Genomic DNA, 21,932 nt, shown 5'->3' with positions numbered 1-21,932 from the left:
CACCTCCTGGTGTCTGAGGCACAGAGGAAGGGGGACACGGATGCAGGGAGTTGAAGGTGGAGGCATCAGCATGGGGAAGCATAGGTGCAGGAATGCACAGATGTGAGCAGAGAAATGGGGGGAGAGAGGATCCAGGGCCTCGGGGACCAGCGGGCCCTCCCAGCCGCTCTCAGGGGCTGTGGTGTACAGGATGCTACTGTACCGGGGCAGAGCGCCTCTGGGGAGGCTGAGGATGTGGAAATCAAAGGCCAGCTCTCTGAGGCAGCAGCGGAGGCCCCAGGCACCAAAGCAAACAGCGGCTGGAAACCCAGAACCTCCCCCATCAAGCTGAGGCCTGCGGTGGTTTGGGGCAGCGCAGGGAGCTGGTGGCGAGCGGTGGCCCTTGCGCAGACCCCAGGATCACCGAGTGGGGAAGAAGGAATGACCACCACTCGGGGAGAGGCAAGAATGTTCCCAACCTTGCTCAGGCATCTAGGCTGACTTTGGACCCCAGGGAAGGGCTATCCCACATGCAGACTCCTTCACTCTCCGCTCACCAAGGACACGGTGAGTCTGGGGTGGCGGCAGTGGGACCCGCTCTCAGATGTCAGCGTGCCCTGCCCTTCCCCTCTGTGCCTCCACGGCCTAGGCCAACTTGCAAAACAACTTCGCCCGTGACTAGCCTCCCTTTTCCTTTCCTGGAAACCTTCTTCATGACCTCTTCTCTTCCTATTTCCCTGGTTTAAAAGAATTCTATCCAGTTCCCACCGTGAGTTAGGCCCGGGATAGTTCCTCTTTCAGGCAGATGGAGTAACAGGAGGGGGCTTTCCCCCTGCCCCCTGAACCTCACGAGGAGGACCAAGCCCTCAGCACCCATCTGAGTGCTACATCCTAATCATGGATCAGTGCCCAACAGGAAACAGAATGCGTCTCAGATGGTTCAAGACCATCTGCAGAAAGAGGTGTGGACAGGGGCCCAGCCAGCATGTTGAGGAACCAGATACCAGTAGGAAGAGGCAGAGTCTTGAAGGGGAAAGGGCCAACCTGTTGTTTCTAGAACCCAGTGAGGGTTTGAGCTGTGATTAGGGGGCCATCTGACAGGAGCTGCAGTTGCCAGGGGAGGGAGCGGGGAGAGAGGGAATACAGCCATTGCCAGAAAATATGCCCAGAGCCGGGAGAGAGTAAGGATAAAATACCCCCACCTCTCTCCCCGGCCCTCCCATCTCTTGTGGGTGCTTCCCAGTGGCCAACCCCAACCAGGAGTTGGAGCATGAGGGAGCCAGGGTGACACGCTGTGTAGGGTGTGTAGCAGTCAGCCTCCTTGTGCAAAGCAGGGCAGAGAGGAAGGAGCATGCCTGGGGGGATGCGCACAAGAACAGGCAGCGTGGACGCGGATGATTGGGCTTCATCCAGGCCAGGCTTGGGTGGGTACAGACCCTTCATTGACCCATTTTAGTAACAGAATTAACATGTTGAGTACAGAAAAAAGTGATCAGTGATTTCCCCTCTTCTGTTCAATTCAATTTGGTTTAAGTTACCCAAACACAACCCGAGACCTTTCTCTGTGCTCCAGCTGGTGCCAGTAGCAGCATTGCTGGCCGGACCATCACCTCTAACCCAGAGGAGATCAGGGTGGTGGAGGAGAGGTGGGAACCCAAGTCATTGCACCGAAGGTAGAAGGTGGGATGTGCCCAAGGGGGTGTCAAGTTCAGAGTGGGAGGCTGTGGGAGTTCAGAGGGGGCAGATCATTGCAAAGGTGGTCTCGGGGGAGAGAAAGACCAGGCAGAGGGGGAGAGAAAAGTAGGTCTGGATGCACAAACTCTGGGCCAGGTGCATGCCGGCACTGCCCCCAAGGCCGTCTATGCTCTGAGGCCCGCTTACAGCCTGGGCCTGGAGTTCAAAGGCACTTTTCTTTAAATTGCAGTACAGTTGATTTACAACGTTGTGTTAGCTTCTGCTGCACAGCAAAGTGATTCAGGTACGTGTATATATATACACATATACATTCTTTTTCATATTCTTTTCCATTATGGTTAATTACAGGATATTGAATATAGTTCCCTGTGTTACACAATAGGACCTAGTTGTTTTTCCATTATGTATATAATAGTTTGCATATGCTAATCCCAAACTCCCAGTCCAACCCTCCTCCACCCCGCTCGCTCGCTCGCTCGAAGGCACTGGAGCCTGCCCCTGCCTGCCTTCGAGGCACTGTCTGGTGGCCTTCCTTTAGTCTCTACTTCCTCCGTGTCATCTGTCTTGTCCCGTTACCACATCAAGCCTCCTAAAGCTCTACAAAGACCACTCACACCTCTGCTCAGAAAAACAGCAGCGACTCCCAGTGGCCTGCAGAGCCGAGTCCTCACCCTCCAGCCTGCCTCTGAAGATTCAAGGTCAGGTTCCACGCCCCCTCCCATGTCACCCCCCACTACTTCCCTCCACAGCCCCCTGACCTTGCACGTGGCAGTGGGATGCCCCTCCCCTTTCTTTTCCAGCTAGCTCAGGGCTTTCAGACTTGAGCCGTCCATCAGTCACCCAGAGGTTTGTGAAAACACAGGCGGCTGGACACACCCCCAGCTTCTGATTCAGCAGTTCTGGGGTGGACCCGAGAGTTTGCCTTTCTCACATGTTCTCAGGTATCAGCCGCTGCTGATGACCTCTGACCACACGCTGAGAATCAGTGCTCCAACCCAGTGCCGCCCATTCCTTGAGGCCTGTTCAGAGCCTTTCTGCGACCCCCTCCTCCACAGCCTTGTCTGTCTTCCAAGCCCACAGAAACTCTGAAACATCATCTTTCTCCTTGTCCCACTCAGAGGCCTCATAGGGTCGGTCTGACAGTGAGCAGGGAATCACCCTCTGCTCTTTCTCTGGCCTCATCACTCACACTGAATCAGGCCCCAAGTCCTGGCAGTTTTATTTTATTTTTTAAATATTTATTTATTTATTTTGGCTGTGCCTGGTCTTAGTTGCGGCATGCAGACTTCTTAGTTGTGGCATGCATGCGGGATCTAGTTCCCAGACCAGGGATCAAACCTGGGCCCCCTGCATTGGGAGCGTGGAGTCTTACCCACTGGACCACCAGGGAAGTCCCAGTCCTGGGAGTTTTAATTCAGAGCTCCTCCCTCAATTCCGTCTTTCTGAGTTCAGGCCTCATCTTGTCTCATCAGGATTCTTTTTTTTTTTTTTTAACATCTTTATTGGAGTTAAATGATGCTTTACGATGATGTGTTAGTTTCTGCTTTATAACAAAGTGGATCTGTTATACATATACATATGTTCCCGTATCTCTTCCCTCTTGCGTCTCCCTCCCTCCCACCCTCCCTATCCCACCCCTCTAGGTGGTCACAAAGCACCGAGCTGATCTCCCTGTGCTATGCGGCTGCTTCCCACTAGCTATCTACCTTACGTTTGGTAGTGTATATATGTCCATGTCTCTCTCACTTTGTCACAGCTTACCCTTCCCCTCCCCGTATCCTCAAGTCCATTCTCTAGTAGGTCTGTGTCTTTATTCTTGTCTTACCCCTAAGTTCTTCATGACATTTTTTTTTCTTAGATTCCATATATATGTGTTAGCATACGGTATTTGTCTTTCTCTTTCTGACTTACTTCACTCTGTATGACAGACTGTAGGTCCATCCACCTCACTACAAATAGCTCAATTTCGTTTCTTTTTATGGCTGAGTAATATTCCATTGTATATATGTGCCACATCTTCTTTATCCGTTCATCCGATGATGGACACTTAGGTTGTTTCCATCTCCTGGCTATTGTAAATAGAGCTGCAGTGAACATTGTGTCTGTTTGAATTATGGTTTTCTCAGGGTATATGCCCAGTAGTGGGATTGCTGGGTCATATGGTAGTTCTAGTTGTAGTTTGGAGTTTTCTCACCAGGATTCTTGAAATCCTGCCTCCAGTGTTTGACCTCCTCCAGCTCATTGTTTGCTCAACAGCTGAAGGCATCTATCTTGTAAATCTACTCCTGTCCTTCTCTAAGTAAATCTCCCTAGTGCCCAGGGTCGAGTCCCAGCCTCCCAGTATGGCACTCAAGGACCTTCATGACCTGGCTTGGCTCCCTGGTCCTAGTCCCAATTTACCACCTGCTCCGAGAATCCGTTTCTGGTCCCACCTGGCAGAGGACCCACCCCCGGTCTGGGTACAGCATGTGTGGCATGTCCAGTGGGTGTCTTGTTTAGAGATCTGCACGTCTAGGTCCTGGCCTGGCTGTCCAGGTCCTGAAGGGGTCCCAGGCCAGGTGAACGCCTGCTGACTGATGACTGGTGTCTCCCCCAGGCCCTGCCTTTCCTTTGGGGGAAGGCCCAGGTCCCTGCCTGCCTCAGCAAAGCCACAATGGACCCCGGAACCTCTCTTAGGCACCTGTTCCTGGTGCTGCAACTGGGTGAGTGCTCAGACTTGGAGTCTGGGTGCAGGTGGCCTGGGAGGAGGGGCTGATTGGGAAATGCAGTGTGTGTGGGGGGCGGATTAGGCGGAGGCAGCGCAGCCGTACCCTCGAAGCCTGACCCCCTGTTTTTCCACCTAGTGATGCTCCCAGCCGGCACTCAGGGGAAGAAAGTGGTGCTGGGTAAGGCAGGAGAACTCGCAGAGCTGCCCTGCAAGGCTTCCCAGAATAAGAGCCTGTTCTTCAGCTGGAAAAATTCTTACCAGACCAAGATTCTGGGGCGTCACGGCTACTTCTGGCACAAAGGTAGGCTGGCCCCACTCCCCGTTCAGAGAGGAAAGCCCCAGGGCTTGAACACCCCTGGTGTCAGAGCCCAGCTCCGAGTAAACGCTGGGATCCTGGAGGTTCCAGCTGAGAGTCTCAGGGACTCTCCAAGTCCAGAGCCTCCCTCCGCCAGCTGCTGGTGGGCTGGGGAATGGCTTCTGGTGGTCTATTATAATTTCATTATATTAATGGATATTAGAAAAATAACTATCATCACATAAAACCCATGATTTCACGAATATTGTTGCTACAGATCCATGACCATACTTGGTTTACTTTCATTAAAAGCAATAGAATGGGGGCTTCCCTGGTGGCGCAGTGGTTGGGAGTCCGCCTGCCGATGCAGGGGACGCGGGTTCGTGCCCCGGTCCGGGAAGATCCCACATGCCGCGGAGCGGCTGGGCCCGTGAGCCATGGCCGCTGAGCCTGCGCGTCCGGAGCCTGAGCTCCGCAACGGGAGAGGCCACGGCAGTGAGAGGCCCGCGTACCGCAAAAAAAAAAAAAAAAAAAAAAAAGAGAGAGGAACCATGCATGTAGAAGCATATATATATAGGTTCCCCTCTCTTCTTACATAAAATCAATTTATCATATATGGGTGTACATTATATGTATATATATATATGGAGAGAGAAAGAGAGAGAGAGAGAGAGAGAGAGGCTATATGTTAATTAAGTAATTAGATAATGTTCTAGGTGCTGGGGATATAATATAGTAAAGAACAAAAGAGACATTCAGGCAATGAGCACACCATAACAGTGCCCCTGGTTCTAACCTTGGGTTTTTTTTTTCTTAAAATTATGCAGGTATTTTGAAGATTGTTCTGTATTCAATATGTGTGTGCATCTATCTGTATCTGCATATATCTGTCCCTCTCTATATATTTCTACCTCATTTCTTTTCTGTGACTGCATAGTTCTTTTGTATAATTATACCATGATTTATTTGACTAATCCCATATTGTTCGACACTTAGGCTATTTTCATTTTACTGCTCTCACAAAAAAGAATTCTTCAGTGAGTCAAACCTGGTATCTTTGGAAACGTACAAATGTCTCTGTAGGATGAATTCCTAGAAGTGAAATCTGTGGGCCAGGTCAGCTTGCTCTTTAGATATCTTTTTATTATACAAATTTTGCTGAAATGGCATCTGCTATAGTAAGATGCAACTGTATATCAATGTGCACTTTTCAATATGTTACTTCCTTTATGTAAATTTTATTGATGTTAACTGTTTTTTTCTCCAGATTTTTAAAGTATTACATGCTCATTATAGAATATTTGGCAAATGCAGAAAAGAATAAGGAAGAAAATCAAATGCACACATAATTCTACCACTCAGAGATATCTGTTGTTAACATTTTCATTTACTTCCTTCTGATCTTTGTTTAGTGTGGAAAATATATATTATTTACATAGATGATATCATACTATACATACTTTTTATCCTACTCCCTCAGAACATTATATCATGATGGGACAATCAATTATTAGGCTAATTTTTTAAAGTAATCTGTCAATGTTTACTAAATACAAAGTTCTAAAATCTTTTCACCTAGTAATAGCTATTCTGGAAAATCTATTTTTTAAATAGTTTTATTTTATTTATTTATTTGGCCATGCCACGCGGTTTGTGGGATCTTAGTTCCCCAACCAGGGTTTGAATCCCCACCCTTGGCAGTGAAAGTGCGGAGTCCTATCCACTGGACCGCCAGGGAATTCCCTGGAAAATCTATTTGACAGAAATAAAATCAGGAATATTTCATGAAACCTGTGCAAGGATGTTGTTATAAGCATTGCTTATAATATGAAAGCACAGAATTCAAACTGAAAACCCATCAATGATGAAAGGGTTAAACTATGGTACAACTGTGGGAAACTATGCAGATAATAAAAAACAAGGGCTTTCCAGAAAATTGAGTAGACATACATATTAATCTGCTTGGGCTGCCATAACAAAATACCATGGTCTGGGTGACTCAAACAAGAGAAACACATATTCTCACAGTTCTGGAGGCTGGATGTCCAGATCAGGGTGCCAACACGGTCGGGTTCTTTTATTTATTTATTTATTTATTTATCATTTTTGGCTGCGTTGGGTCTTCATTGCTACGTGCAGACTTTCTCTAGTTGCGGCGAGTGGGGGCTATGCTTCATTGTGGTGCGCAGGCTTCTCATTGCAGTGGCTTCTCTTGTTGTGGAGCATGGGCTCTAGAGTGCAGGCTTCAGTAGTTGTGGCTCACGGGCTCTAGAGCGCAGGCTCAGTAGTTGTGCCACACGGGCTTAGTTGCTCTGCCACATGTGGGATCTTCCTGGACCAGGGCTCAAACCCATGTCCCCTGCATTGGCAGGCAGATTTTTAACCACTGCGCCACCAGGGAAGCCCCGTGGTCGGGTTCTTAAGAGAGCTCTCTTCCTGGCTTGCAGACGGCCACCTACTTGCTCTGTCCTCACATGGCAGAGAGAGAGAGAGGGCTCTCTGGGGTCTCTTCTTATGAGGGCACTAATCCCTCCAGGAAGACCCCACCCTCATGGCCTCATATAAATCTAATTACCTCCCTATCTCCCAATATCACCACATTGAGTGTTAGGGCTTCTACATATGAATTTTGGGGGAACACAATTCAGTCCATAGTAACATACTCTTCACTCTTCCTCTCATGAAATACAAATGAAAATCTAGACATTGCATATAGAACTAACGTAAGAAGATTCTGAAAGGTGTTGAGAAGAGAGCAGACCGGTAGGGACCTCAGGGCCTGAAGAACAACAGGTTGGTGAGTTTTCTTTTTGCCTCGAATACCCCAGTCTTGGAGCTGAAGAAGCCGGCAACCTGGAAGCTCTGATGGGCACAGACGAAAATAAGCCTCACAGAAGCCTGCTCTCTTTAGTCAAAGGACCAGGAAAGGAGCAACCCAGCAAGACAAAAAACTTCAATATAACGACTGCTCTACTTCAGCCAAACACCAGAGGAAAACTGTGACCCCACACTCTCCCATGCCAACAAAGGCTGACTGGGAGCTTAAACTTCCACACACCCCCACCCAGGCTGTATAGGCACCCAACACCTCCACTGAGATGGGATCAGAGAATGCAAAGTAGAAAATGGGGCTGTGCATCCCCACCAGCCAGTGAGAAGGCTCCTCCACCCCCTGTAAAGTCAGTGGAGATCACAGGAAGATCCTGGACTTCCACCCCACCCAGCAGTCAGGAGGCACCCCACCCTGCTGGGGTGGTGTCAGAAGAGGTCTAGTGGAGAGTCAAGACCTTTACCATCACCCTGTAGTAACCAGGATCTATGGAGACCACATGGGGAACTGGAACTTCCCCACGTGGGGAACTGGAACTTCCACCCCTGACCAGTTATGAGGAGCATCCCCCTCTAGCACAGTGGAGAGTGAGAGGAGAACCTAGATTTCTTCCTCCACCTGGCAGTAATAAGAACGGTATAAAAGAAAGCCAGTTAAAAAAGAAGGTTTAAATAAGATCCAGAATCTCGTAACATAACACTCAAATGTCCAGGTTCCAAGTGAAAATCACTCTTGATACTAAGAACCAGAAACATCTCAAACTGGATGAAAAAAAGAACCAACAGATGCCCACACTGAGATGAAAGAGAGGTTAGAATTATCTGACAAATACTTTAAAGCAGCCATGATAAAAAGTTCTTCAGCAAACAATTACAAACATGCTTGAAACAAATGAAAACCAGAAAGCTTCAGCAAAGAAACAGAGGATGTTGGAAAGTTCCTGGTGGTCCAGTGGTTAGAACTTGGTGCTTTCACTGCTGGGGCCCAGGTTTGATCCCTAGTTGGGGAACTAAAATTCCACAAGCTGCACAGCCTGGCCAAAAAAAAAAAAAAAAAAAAGGGTAACATAAAAAGAACCAAATGGAAATTTTAGAATGGAAAAATATAACCAAAATACAAGGGATCAATGAATGAGCCCAACAGCACACTGGGGTGGGGGGGACAGAGGAAAGAATCAGTGAACTGCAAGATAGAACAATAGAAATTACACAATCTGAACAACAGAGAGAAAATAGAGTGGAAAAAATGAACAAAGCCATAGGGACTTGTGGGACTCTAACAAAAGATGTAATATTTGTGTCAGTGAGTGAAGGAGAAGGGAAAGAAAATTGAACTGAAAAAGTACTGGAAAAAATAGTGGCTGAAAAATTTGCAAATTTGGCAAGAGATATTAACCTATAGATTCAAGAAGTTGAGCAAAGCCTAAGCAGGATGAACCTAAAGAAATCCACATCAAGACACTTCTTAGGGCTTCCCGGGTGGCGCAGTGGTTAAGAATCCTCCTGCCAGTGCAGGGGACACAGGTTCGAGCCCTGGTCCAGGAGGATCCCACATGCCGTGGAGCAACTAAGCCTGTATACCACAACTACTGAGTCTGTGCTCTAGAACCCGTGAGCCACAACTACTGAGCCTGAGTGCCACAACTACTGAAGCCCGCGTGCCTAGAGCCCATGCTCTGCAACAAAGAGAAGCCACTGCAATGAGAAGCCCACGCACTGCAATGAAGAGTAGCCCTGGTCACCGCAACTAGAGAAAGCCCGCACACAGCAACAAAGACCCAATGCAGCCAAAAATAAAATTAAAAAATAAAATAAATTTTAAAAAAACATCATAATTAAACTTCTAAAAACTAAAGACAGGGCTTCCCTGGTGGCACAGTGGTTGACAGTCCGCCTGCCGATGCAGGGGACACGGGTTCATGCCCCGGCTCGGGAAGATCCCACATGCCGCGGAGCGGCTGGGCCCGTGAGCCATGGCCGCTGAGCCTGCGCGTCCGGAGCCTGTGCTCCGCAACGGGAGAGGCCACAACAGTGAGAGGCCCGCGTACCGCAAAAAAAAAAAAAAAAAAAGTTGGTATATACTGCAAGATCACTTCCAGAAAGGTTCTAGCCATTTACAATAAGTCTAGATAATAATGTCACTGTGTGCCTATCTCACCAGCACCCTTGCTGACACTGAATAGTAATATTTAAAACTTTTTTTTTTGGCTAATTTGATGGTTGAAAAATATATCATTGTTGGTTTAATTTGCATTTCTATGATCGCCTGTGAGATTGAAACATATGTACTCCCTTCTAAACGTTCTTACCTCTTTTGTGTTGACGTTTTTGTTCTGTTACCATGATTTGAATTTCCTTCAGAACAGCTCCCCTTCCCGGCTTCCTGATCTCTGACCACGGCAGCATCACTCTCCTGACTCCCCCAGTTTCTGAACCATAGAGCCAATTTTTTTTTTCCCCTACTTCAGTCCCTGATTTCCCATCAGTCACTGCTTATGGCCATTCCTTCCCGTGGAAGTGTTTTTCTGTTTCATCTTCTTTGTTCTCATGGGAACTCCACCCTCATTAGCCAAGGCCACATACCCCTCCCCTGGATTACAGTGGAAGCTTCCTGGCAATTCTCTCTGCTACCAGTCTCTCCTACTTCAATTCTCTTCCTCCTGCAGCAGTACCGGCTCCCAAAGCAATGCTTTGCGTGTTTCACTCCCTAGTCCATTAGGCTAAGCCTGGAAGCCTCTGCCTGACATTCTTCCCCTCAGCATCGCTTGCTGCAGCTCCCCATCCAGAAACCTCACACCCAGGTGTTTTCCTCACTGCTTTTTTTTTTTTTTTTTTTTTGCGGTACGCGGGCCTCTCACTGTTGTGGCCTCTCCCATTGCAGAGCACAGGCTCCGGACGCGCAGGCTCAGCGGCCATGGCTCACGGGCCCAGCCGCTCCGCGGCATGTGGGATCTTCCCGGACCGGGGCACGAACCCGTGTCCCCTGAATCGGCAGGCGGACTCCCAACCACTGCGCCACCAGGGAAGCCCCTTCCTCACTGCTTTGAGGTGGTTGCCTGTGCAGCTTTCCTGGAGCTTTTCCCCCTTCCTAGATGTCCTTGCTGCAACCCTTTCCTCTAGCTCACCGCCTGAACTTCTTTTAAGGCTTGGTTCAGTACTGGTCTCCTCCATGAATTGATCCCAGATGCACTGATAACCTTTGACCTTTCACAAAGTAGAATCACTTTTACAAGGTATGGAACAGTCCGGACAAGGGGGTCATGACGAGGCTCGGAAGACGTTTTAAAAGGGAAGCAAGGAGGAAAAGTTATTTTAGGGAAAGGGTGTTACATTTCATTTGGAACCAATTGCGTTTTGGGTGATGGCAGGACATCCAGATAAAGTCATCCCTTGGGCCACTGGAAACGTGAGCCCAGGATGTAGGCAAGAGGCTGGGGCTGGGGGTCATCTGCAGAGCCGACAGGGGATGCAGTGGAATTGAGAATGTCTACAGAAACGGGGAAGAGGATCCAGGAGAGAGTCCGGAGTAGCACCTAAATGTAGACAGCAGAATAGGAGTCCAAGGGGAAGAAAAGGGAAGGGTGCTCAGATGTGGAGGAGAGAATCGAAAGAAGTGACACGGGGGCAGAACCAGAGGAGGCTACCCCTTCAAGAAGTTTGGTAGATTGTAAAAGGAATGTAGTAGGATTTCAGAAAAATTGGGGAGCTAACCAGCACACGGATCCAGGGGAGAGAGCAGGTAGGGTAGGGACTCCTGCAGGACAAATGAAAGGGGAGGTGGGCAGAGCTGGAGGAAAATCGGGGGTGGGTGTGAGCCCAGGGCTACAGGTTATCTGGAAAGGTCTCCTGGAGAGGGTGGCCCTGAGCAGCGGGGAGGGGCTGTGGGGTCTGGAAGAGGCAAGAAGGGAGAATGACGGCCGACTTGACAGTACGTCTCCCACACCAAGGCCAAAATGGGGAGAGGGCCAGGGGGTTGAGGGTGGGAGCTTTATCTCAGCCGCCTTCACCCCATCCCTGCAAATATGCATTCTAAGTAAAAGCCTGTGTCTTCGCTATGCAAATTTAGCTGCTAAAGCCCTTCATTGTAATGAAGTTCTGGGGCTGCTGCTGTACCCAGAAAATAGTTAGCTAAAGAGAAGAGCTTCCTCTGGGTGCTGGTTGTTCTGATGAGGAGACTGGAGGAGGCCGCATGTCCGTGCTTGCAGAACTTTCCAGAGACAGTACTGCACAGCGTACCCAACAGCCTGAATCTTAATCCTGGCTCCACCACTTACTGATGTCAAAATTCAAAAGGTAGGGCTTCCGTGGTGGCGCAGTGGTTGAGAGTCCGCCTGCCGATGCAGGGGACACGGGTTCGTGCCCCGGTCCGGGAAGATCCCACATGCCGCGGAGCGGCTGGGCCCGTGAGCCATGGCCGCTGAGCCTGCGCGTCCGGAGCCTGTGTTCCGCAACGGGAGAGGCCACAACGGTGAGAGGCCCGCGTACCACAAAAAAATAAAATAAAATAAAATAAAATAAATTCAAAAGGTAGAAAAGGGCATAAAGTGAAAAGCCCTCCCACACCTGTCTCATGGGGATGCACTTCCTCTCCCTAGGGACTACTAAGGCGACCATTTCCTTACATTCACCTCTAGAAATATTTGTTCATATACCAGGCAGGATAGGTAGATAGAGAGACAGATAGATAGATGGATAGATAGATATAGATAGATAGATGTTAAATAACTTTCCCCCTCCTTTTCAAGCAATGGTAGCCTGCTTAATATCTTGCTTTTTTCAGTTAATGATGTTTCTTAGATATTATTCCATCTCAGAATAGAAAGATCCTTCTCCTTCTTCTCTTATAGCATTCCACTGAATGGGTGAACTCTAATTTATTTAACCTCTCCTTCCTTGGTGAACATTTAGTTCTGTATGTGCATTTGTAATTCTGGTAGACATTACAAATTACCTTCCAGGGGAAGGGATAAATTGGGAGATTAAGACTGACATATACACACTACTGTATATAAAATAGATAACTAATAAGGACCTACCGTATAGCACAGGGAACTCTTCTCAATTCTCTGTAATGACCTGTATGGAATAAGAATTTTAAAAAGAGTGGACGTATGTATATGCAGAACTGATTCACTTTGCTGTACAGCAGAAACTAACACATTTAAAATCAACTCTACGCCAATAAAAATTTTAAAAACGAAAACGAAAACAAAACAAATTACCTTCCAAAGAAATTGTACTGGTTTATGTTTCTGCCGATAACGTGTTAGCGAGAGTTTGGGCAACTACTTAATTTCTCTGAGCCTCACTTTCCTTATTTGCAAGATAAGCAAAACAGTACCTATTTCTCAGAACTGTTGTGAAGATTACTTGAGATGATGCATGTAAAGTGTTTGGCATGTAGGAGTTGGTGCTCTCTAAATGAAGGTAAGATTTTATATTTTGGGTTAGTGAGATGTTGTCCTGGCCTGGTAAAAGAATGTGTTGGGACCTCCTCGCCAGTCTGGGGTTCTCAGATTAGGACCCGAGGCAGATTCTGCTGGAAATGAGCAACTCAGATCAGCAGAGTTGTGGGCACCGCCCTCGCCAGGGGGTGCCGTGCCTCCAGGGTACCCCAACCTCCTCAGTACGGTGGCATTCTACTCCCAGGTGCCTCCAACCTGAACTCTCGAGTCGAATCAAAAATAAACCTGTGGGACCAAGGATCCTTTCCTCTGGTCATCAAGGATCTTGAAGTACCTGACTCGGGGACTTACATCTGCGAAGTGGAGGACAAGAAGATCGAGGTGGAATTGCAGGTGTTCAGATGTGAGTGGGGCAGCCTGGGATGAGGACACCTCCAGCCAACCTCCCTTCCTCCTTGACTCCCATCCCTGTACCCAAACCAGGACCTGAGCTGGTGGCATTTCAACAGTCCAGAGACTGATCAGACAGGCCGCCGCATCTCCTCAGCCCCTCCTCAGGTCTTGGGTCAGGCAGGGGGAGTCGAAGAGACCTAGGGGTGGGGGTGAGGGGAATGGAAAGGCAGGAGACAGAGGGAGGACTGAGAGAGAGAAGGAGGGGGGAGGGGAGAGGGAAACGCTGCCTTGGGCTGGGGATGGGCAGAAGGGAGATGCTGGGATGGGGGTAACGGAGAGACACCCTTTGTCTCCTGGCTTCTTCCCTTCTCCTTGAAGATGGTGCGTGTGTGTGACACAACTGGCCTGCTCCCCCCACAGTGACTGCCAGCTCGGACACCCGCTTGCTGCTGGGACAGAGCCTGACCCTGACCTTGGAAGGCCCCTCTGGTAGTAACCCTTCAGTGCAATGGAAAGGTCCAGGGAATAAAAGGAAGAATGAGGCCAAGAGTCTGTCACTGCCCCAGGTGGGGCTGCAGGACAGTGGCACCTGGACATGTACCGTCTCCCAGGCCCAGCAGACGCTGGTGTTCAACAAGCACATCCTGGTGCTGGGTAAGAGGCGCTCCCCTCCTCCGCAGGCCCCCTGGCCTGACAGACGGTCCCTCTGCTCTCGCTGCTGCTCCAGTTCTGGGTCTGCCCTGGGGGACATACTGGGCCCTCTCTTCCTCAAGCTTCTCATTTACAGCCACGTCTCAGGGTAGTGGACATGGGGGAAGGAAGGGACAGGGGATGTGAGGACGTGAGGGACCCCAGAGACCCAGGAGGAAGCCCCAAAGGAGGGCTGTCAAGGGCGTCTATGTTCTCCGTTGCCTCAGCTCCCCCCTCCCACCAAGTTGGCAAAGCCACTAATTCAGGGACACTCAGAGCAGCAAGCCAGTCCAGATGAAATCTGACGTTGCAAACTTGATGCCTCCTGAGCTAGGCTTCAGGAGGGAAAAAAGAGCCCAGAAGGCAGGCACCACCCCAGATCCTGTCCTCCAGGTGCTTACGGGACACACGGTAGGGTGTGCGGTGGTGAAGGGTGTGGACTCTGGTTGAAATCCTGGCTCTGGCTTAACCGTGCGGCCTTGGGCAAGTTACTGAACCTCTCTGTGCCTTGGTTTCTGCATCTGTAAAACAGGGATGGTCTAGCCTCCCTTGTCGTGTTATGGGCAGAAGTAACGTACCGAATGCACTTAGAACAGCACCTGGCACGTAGTCAGCCAGGATTTGCTCTTATCTTGTGAAGGGTGATAACTTACGTACCCAAGTGGTGCAGGCCAAATGGCCTCTGTGCTCTAGGATCCTGAGGAGGGAGAGGCCCCTTGTGGCTGGGCTGTTCTAGGAGGGCTTCTAGGGGGCGGGGGTGCTGCCGTGGGACCTCCCTGGGGTGCAGAGCTGAGAGAGGACAGGAGAGGTAGGTGGGAGTTTAAGCGCCCGAATGGCGGCCTGGGTGTTTGGACTCACCTGGTCTCCTCCCGTCTCCCCCCACCACGTGCCTACCCGCCGCGTGCCTGTGCATGGACCCGGGTTCTCTCCCGTCCCCCTCCAGCCTTCCAGGAGGTCTCCAGCACAGTCTATGCAAAGGAGGGGGAGCAGATGAACTTTTCCTTCCCACTCACATTTGGAGACGAAAATCTGAGCGGGGAGCTGAGTTGGCTGCAGGCAAAGGGGAATTCCTCCCCCGAGTCCTGGATCACCTTCACATTGAACAACGGGAAGGTGACTGTGGGAAAGGCTCGCAAGGACCTCAAGCTCCGCATGAGTAAGGCGCTCCCCCTCCACCTGACTCTGCCCCAGGCTTTGCCTCAGTACGCAGGTTCTGGAAACCTGACCCTGAATCTCACCAAGGGGAAGTTGTATCAGGAAGTGAAGCTCGTGGTGATGAGAGGTGAGGAGATAGGCTGAGAAGGTGAGGGCGGGGTGGGGCTGGAGGGACCTGGCCCTGGGACCCTCCAAGGCAGGACAGGCCCCCAGAGGGATGCCTAGGCCCTGGCTGCCTGATGGAGCCAATCAAGGGCTGGTTTTGAACTGAGGTTGCAATCCTCTGTCCGTCCCTGACATCCAAGAGCCGGCCTAAGGTGGCCTCCGCTAGAATTCCCAGGGGTCCTCCCTGAGAACCAGGCTCTAGTTCTGCCTCTGCCCGACACTCTGTGACCCCTCTGTGGCTCGGCTTTCTCCTAAGGAGGGTAACAGTACGACAGTCATGGTGACAAGGTCAGACGCCACACTAAGTTCTCCCCATCCTTATCTCCTTGATCATCATAACAACTTCACAAATAATAACAGCTAATATTTGATGCTTTGTACCTGCCGGGCCCCAGTCAAGCGCTCTACATGTATTTCTCCATTTAATTTTTGTCTGGGGCTCAGGTGGGTAAGTAACTTGTTCAGAGACTCACAGATAGTAAGCAGTGGGGCTGGGGTTCAAATCTAAGACTGTTGGACCTCAAAAACCCTGTTTCCTCCATTATAACTGCATGAAAATGTGCTCTGAGAGGCTAAAAGAGGAATGCCAATGTAAAGTATCATTTTCATTGTCCTACAAATCGCCTTAGAGCATGGAGGTGCTGGGAACCCAGAGGTCCAGGCTCCCAGTCTCAGGCTCTTGTCCCTCTGCAGTGACTAAGTCCCCAAACAGTTTGACCTGTGAGGTGCTGGGACCCACGTCCCCCGGGCTGACACTGAGCTTGAAGAAGGAGAACCAGAGCATGAGGGTCTCAGATCAGCAGAAGCTGGTGACGGTGCTGGGCCCTGAAGCAGGCATGTGGCAGTGTCTACTGAGCGACAAGGGCAAAGTCCTGCTGGAATCCAAGGTCAAGAGTGAGTGAGAGTCCAGATTCCGTGGCCTAACCCCGAGCCCCGACCTCCTCCACCGTGGGACCCTCCCAAGGCTGGTGGAGACCACCCAGCCTCCCAGTTGCTCTGAGATGGGTGGGTTTTAGGTATGGTGCCTGGACACAGGGGTGATGAGGTGAAGTGGGGTGTGGTCCTGGGCTCTTGTAGTCCTACAAGTTCCCATCTCCCTAAGGTCTACAGCCCAGGCATGGGGTCCACCTGACCAAGAGCCCCCCTCCCTGGCTCCTCTTCAAACCCAGACAGAGAGACACACACACACATACACACATTCATGCGCACGGCACATGGCGTGGACCGCCGCTTCTAGCTCCCCAGGGTACAGTGCAGTGTCTAAACCTTAAAACCCCTTCCCCAGCCTTTCCCTTCCAGCCCTGGGGGCCCCTGAGGGCCCCGTGCACCCTGCCCCGCTCTCCCAGCCCAAGGACCAGACCCAAGTGTGGCAGGGCAACGAGACCGTCCCTCCTCGGGCCCCCCTGCTGCGTGCCCTGTGCCTGAGTGCAGCGGGCAGGGAGCTGAGCACAGCTCTCTCTCTTGCAGTTTTGCCCCCGGTGCTCGCCCGCGCCTGGCCGAAGCTTCTGGCTGTGGTGCTGGGGGGGGTCGCCAGTCTTCTGCTTCTCACTGGATTTTGCATCTTCTCTGCTAAATACTGGCACCGCAGGGTGAGTGAGCCTCCCCAGACGCCCTCGTTCCCCCGCGGGGCACTTGCGCACCTGAGGCCTGTGCGGCAACAAGGGTACCCTGTGTCGGTGACCTGCTTCTGCTCTGGCTCCCTCGGCCCGCTGCTCAGCAGCCTCACTGCCAGCTGGGCCCCGTCCCAGATCCCACGCGGAGGGAGAGACAGGAAGGCGCAGAGTTAATTCTGGGACAGATGGCCTCAGCCACAGTCACTGCCTCTCCCCTCCCACGCCCCCCTCCAAGGGGCAGCTCCCTTTCGGAGGCCTGGGACCCTCACGACTCCTCTCTTTCTCCCTGGACAGCGCCGGGCACAGCGGACATCTCAGATCAAGAGACTCCTCAGTGAGAAGAAGACCTGCCACTGCTCGCAGTAACTAGGGGGCAGAGAGGGAAGGGGGGAGAAGAGAGGGAAGGGAGGGGAGGAAGAGAAGAGGAGAGGGGGGCTAGAGGGAGGTGGTGGAGAGGAGAGAAGCAGGCAGGGATGGCCCAGGAGGTAGGTAGCTGGCGGGAGGTGGAGGACGGCGAGGTGAGGGGCAGGGGGCCTGCGATGTGTCCGGAGGCCATCACTGAGCTGGAAGAGAAAAGCAGGGTCTGGGAGCCAGGGAGGGCCTGGAAAGCAAGGAGCTGGGGAGGAACAGACACGCTCCTCTTATTCTTCGTCCCTCCAGCCGGCTCCAGAAGACATGTAGTCTCACCTGAGGCCCCAGCCAGGAGGAGCTTCCCATCTGCAGCCTCCCCAGCTGGCTCCCCCTGCATTTCCTGTTGGTCTCCTGGGCCTGCGGACCAGATGAATGTAGCCGGCATAGCGCCTCTGTCCGCCTCCTGCCCTCCCCGTCCAGTGGGCCTTGGGTCCGCTCTTCCAGAGGCTCGCTCACACCCCCTCTTCCCCATTTCCTTTTCACTCAAACCCTAGCCCTTCTTTGATGATTTCTTCTCGACCCTCTCCCTCACTGCTCACTTGCATCTCAGGGGAGCACGTGGGACCGGCCGTGCCTGCCCTGGAGGGTGAGGCTGGGTGTCTGAAGCACGAAGCACAGGGCGGTCACTGTTCGGGAGAGGACCCTGGGACCAGAGAAGGCAGGGACTAGCCCAAGGTCACACAGCCCGTCAAGGACGGGTCCAGATCCAAAGGCTCCTGACCGCCAGCCTGTGCTGCTCCATTCTGCCTGCGTCTTACCCTGTGTCAGCAGAACCACAGACTTACATCCCGACCTGAGCACAGACCAGCGCCCTGGGCACACTTGTGCGCAGATACAGTTCCTTACCACCCAAGCAGCGTGGCGCTGTCTACAAATCAGTTTCACATCCTTAGTCTATTTGAACCTCATGAAAATCCTACAAGACTGGTAGTGACAGGACCAAGATTATTATCTCCAGTTTATAGACCAGAAATGGAATGCAGAGAGGTCAGGTGATTGCCTGACCTAGGTTCACATGGCTAGTACGTGGGCTAGCCCAGGTCTCTTGACCTCTAGGTCCACTGCTGTCTCTTGAACACAGGGGCAAATACCACACAGATCTCTGCAGTTGGCTGGTCATAGATGCCCGGTACTACCTTGGATTCCCTTCACCGCAGGGAGGTTGCCTCAGAGAGTTCAGGGCCTCCCTGCCGAGGATCCCTCCTTCATCTCAGCAGAATCCTATTACCAGAGGACAAAACCTGTAGTTCTCCTAATCAGGGCACAGGCTGGAGCACAGTGACCCGCCACGCACCCTATCAGAACCTTCTAGAAGGTGAGCTTTGCCAGGGGGACAGGGTGGGGAGCTGGCCAGACAGTGAACCCTCTGAGGGTACCTCTGGGCCTCGGAGATACCCACTGGGCCTCAGTCTCCCTGCCCCATACCCCTCTTCATCCCTCCCCCAAATGATTCAGGAGACAAGAAAATTGGGTTTACAAGCTTTCTTCTTCCTCCTCTTCTTTTTTTTTTTTTTTTTTTTTTTGGCGGTACGCGGGCCTCTCACTGTCGTGGCCTCTCCCGTTGCGGAGCACAGGCTCCGGATGCGCAGGCTCAGCGGCCATGGCTCACGGTCCCAGCCGCTCCGCGGCATGTGGGATCTTCCCGGACCAGGGCACGAACCCATGTCCCCTGCATCGGCAGGCGGACTCTCAACCACTGCGCCACCACGGAAACCCCTTCCTCCTCTTCTTGATCCATTTCTCTCAGGATCCCCAGCCTCCTCTGCCTCTCCTCCCTTCCCTTTCTCACCATGTCCCGCAGTCCCTACCCTTTCCCCCTTTTCCTTTCCCTTCAGCTTGCCGCCTCTTCCAGGAAGAACACCCGGTTGTCTCCAGGGCTCCCCATGGCTTGCTTTGTATTCCTGCCCACTCCCCACCCCTGCCTCCCTGAGCTGACAGAAAAATCCAAGAGACTGACTTTAAGGAAGATCCTCTTCTTCATTTGTGTGTGTGTGTGTGTGTGTGTGTGTGTGTGTGTGTGTGTGTGTGTGTGAGAGAGAGAGAGAGAGAGAGAGAGAGATGGCTCTTTTCTGGGGACCTGGAATCTTCTGATCTGTGGGGTCAGACCCAGAGGAGAGGTTGCCAGGCTTGCCCCAGGAAGGAGACGAAGGTTCCCTGGGGAGGGAAAAATCCTCTGGAGGCCGATTACCCACCTCCCCACCCCAGAGGGCCCTGAGTGTGCGGGTGTGTGATACACTGAAGGGGAGAAACTGCAGGGGCTGTGTGTGCCCTGCACGTGAAAAACTGTGATGTGTGCGGGAGAATTGTGTGTGTCGCCCACACAAGTGTGAATTTGTGCTCCAGGAGGGGGAAGCGGTGTGTATCGGTGGGGTGCTTTCTTTCAGCCTGTGTACCCCGCATCCCGCAAGCAGCCCCAGCGTCCTCACCAGCGCCCCTCACTCGGCAGCCTCCAGCACATGCCCGCGTGAGCTACGCCCGGGCACAGCCCTTACAGATACACACAGTGACACACGTGTCCAACTCCCCGAGCAACACCAGCTGCCTCATCGAGCTTGAGTTCGTGTTGAAAACCGGGTGGGGTGGGGGCAGGACACGATCCAGTTCTCCAATGAAGCCGGTTCCCCGCCGTCCTCCTCGCTCCCTCCCTCCTGGCGCCTTCTTCGCCCCTCCCCCTCCAAGTCCCCACCGTCCGGTCCCCCGCCCCGCGCTCGCCCCCGCCCCTCAAGGCTCGCCTCCGTCCCGACCCGGGGCTGCGGCGGCAGGACCTCGGGAGAGAGGGGCTCGGGGGGACGTAGGGGGCCGAACGGAGAGGCTGGGACGGGCGGGAGGAGGGAGGCCCGGAGGGAGGAGGGAGGAGGGAGGAGGGCGGCGAGCTGGAGCCGGCAGGCGGCGGGAGCCGGGGAGAGCCGCGTCGGGAGTGCTGTCTCCATGGCAGTGCTGGGCGCAGCCCGAGGTAAGGCGACCCCGGCCCTGTCCCCCGTGGTCCCCTCCCCTCTCCCCCCGCCGCCTCCTCTCCCCCTCGGGCCGGCCCCTCCTCCCCAGCCACCTGCTGTTTCTGCCCTGGAGACCGCGGTGGGTGGCCCGCAGGAGGGAGGAGCCGCCTGACCTTTTACCCGTTTACCCCGAAGGGCGAGGGACCCCTTTCCGCCCTGGAGTCCCCCGGACCCCCTCCCACCTTCCTCTGATCTCTCTCCGTCCTTCACCTCCTCTCTCTGCCCTTCACATCCTTCCTGCCTCCCTCCCTCTCCGAGTCCCCAGCTCTTTCTTCCCGAGCCCACCCTCTGGGCCTGGGTGGGTGTGGATGGGAAGGGGTCCAAGGCTGGAGGGGAGATGGGGGGCGCTCCTGACCGATTCCCTCCATCTCCCTCTAGCTGGCCATTGCCATGGCAACTAGGGTGTACTGGGCTCCGAGGGAAGACAAAGGTGGGGGATGGACTAGAACCTCTTGGGGAGGGCAAGGGTCTAAGGGTCTGCTACAGGAAACAGACCCTACCACTGATGTGCCCCATTTTTACCTCGCTTACCCCAAAGCCATTATGCCCATCCTTCCTGCCTCCACTCTCTTCAGGCTTTCACCCGAGTTCCTCTGAACCCCCTCCCCAGGGCTCGATGAAGCTCAGAGTCACCAAATTCAGAACGTCCTCCTTCCCATCAGAGGGAAACTGAGGCTCAGGACAGGGGAGGAAAGAGTGGGGGTCTATGAGGTGGAGGGAGTCTGAACCTTATTGAACACTGGGCTTTTCTTCTCAGCCTCCCTATTCCCTGCTCCCTCCCTCCATCCCCCCCTCACCTCCCCCCAAAGCCTCCTCTCCAGGGGTCTCTTGGCTTTTCCTTCTATTTTCAAATACTATCACTTTGCCCCCTCTCTCCTTCTCTTCTGTTCAAACTCTCCTCCTTCCCCCTAGTTTCCCCCCTTTCCTTTTCTGGATGCTTCTGATGTCAGTGGTTCCCCTGTCTTCGGGTTCCCTGCCACCCCCCACCCCACCCCACCCCACCCCCGCCTCGGTCCCAGCCTCCTTTCTCCCATCTTCCCAGATACCCGGAGAGTGGGCGGGTGATGCAGGCTTGGGGAGATGGAACTGAGCACCTGGACCCCTGGACCCAGGAGCCTGGAAGGTTGGGGAATGACTGTAATACCATATCCCAGTTTCCAGTGAGTCTTACCTCTGCCATGGTAGCTCTGAGGAGAGATTCAGGGATGTGAAGACAGCGGTTGAGGAGTGCTGAGCAGGGGACAGAAAGAGGGACCCGGGAGGGCCAGAAGCAGGAAAAATGGCTGACGAAGGATGGGAGACAGGAGGTCAGAATACCTTCTCTCCTGGAGGTCCGGAAAGCAGGGCTCTCATCCGTGTGGGGTGTTAGAGTGACCGTCTGCTTTAAGGCAGGAGAATGTTCTGGGTGACCCCATGACCCCTAGTAACCAGTCATTTCTATCATTTCAAGAGAAGGGAGCCTTGGGTACCAGCTGGAGACCAGCCTAGACCCCACCTTTGCTCCGCCCCTTCCACACCTCATCTCTCCCTTGCAGGGTGTCCAGGCGGCTGAGCCCCGCCCCCATGCCCCTTGAGGCATCCAGAGGACCCCTGACTGGCCTA

At 52.7% G+C, this 21,932-nt stretch overlaps 1 protein-coding gene across 1 annotated transcript; it reads left to right on the top strand.

The window, feature by feature from the left end:
• The first annotated feature begins 4,301 nt into the window (after nt 1–4,301).
• Nucleotides 4,302–17,644, top strand: CD4 (CD4 molecule). The gene is made up of 9 exons (XM_060165504.1): nt 4,302–4,376; nt 4,518–4,682; nt 13,155–13,313; nt 13,724–13,957; nt 14,937–15,275; nt 16,007–16,207; nt 16,781–16,902; nt 17,221–17,288; nt 17,587–17,644. Exons 1-9 carry the CDS (start codon nt 4,328–4,330, stop codon nt 17,615–17,617), a joined length of 1,368 nt encoding a protein of 455 aa, XP_060021487.1. The 5' UTR covers nt 4,302–4,327; the 3' UTR covers nt 17,618–17,644.
• The last annotated feature ends 4,288 nt before the right edge of the window (nt 17,645–21,932 follow it).

Source organism: Lagenorhynchus albirostris, chromosome 11 (assembly GCF_949774975.1).
Source record: "Lagenorhynchus albirostris chromosome 11, mLagAlb1.1, whole genome shotgun sequence".
In the NCBI taxonomy this organism is placed as follows: domain Eukaryota; kingdom Metazoa; phylum Chordata; class Mammalia; order Artiodactyla; family Delphinidae; genus Lagenorhynchus; species Lagenorhynchus albirostris.
Note: the sequence above shows the minus strand (reverse complement) of the source record. Positions and strands in the feature narration are given on the sequence as shown.

What these genes read in the sequence shown, in the direction of transcription:
- CD4 (XM_060165504.1), top strand. Translation starts at nt 4,328, where the DNA reads ATGGACCCCGGAACCTCTCTTAGGCACCTGTTCCTGGTGCTGCAACTG. An exon ending in GTTCCTGGTGCTGCAACTGG is followed by an intron (nt 4,377 to 4,517) that starts GTGAGTGCTCAG and finishes TTTTCCACCTAG; the next exon opens with TGATGCTCCCAGCCGGCACT. An exon ending in AAGACCTGCCACTGCTCGCA is followed by an intron (nt 17,289 to 17,586) that starts GTAACTAGGGGG and finishes TCGTCCCTCCAG; the next exon opens with CCGGCTCCAGAAGACATGTA.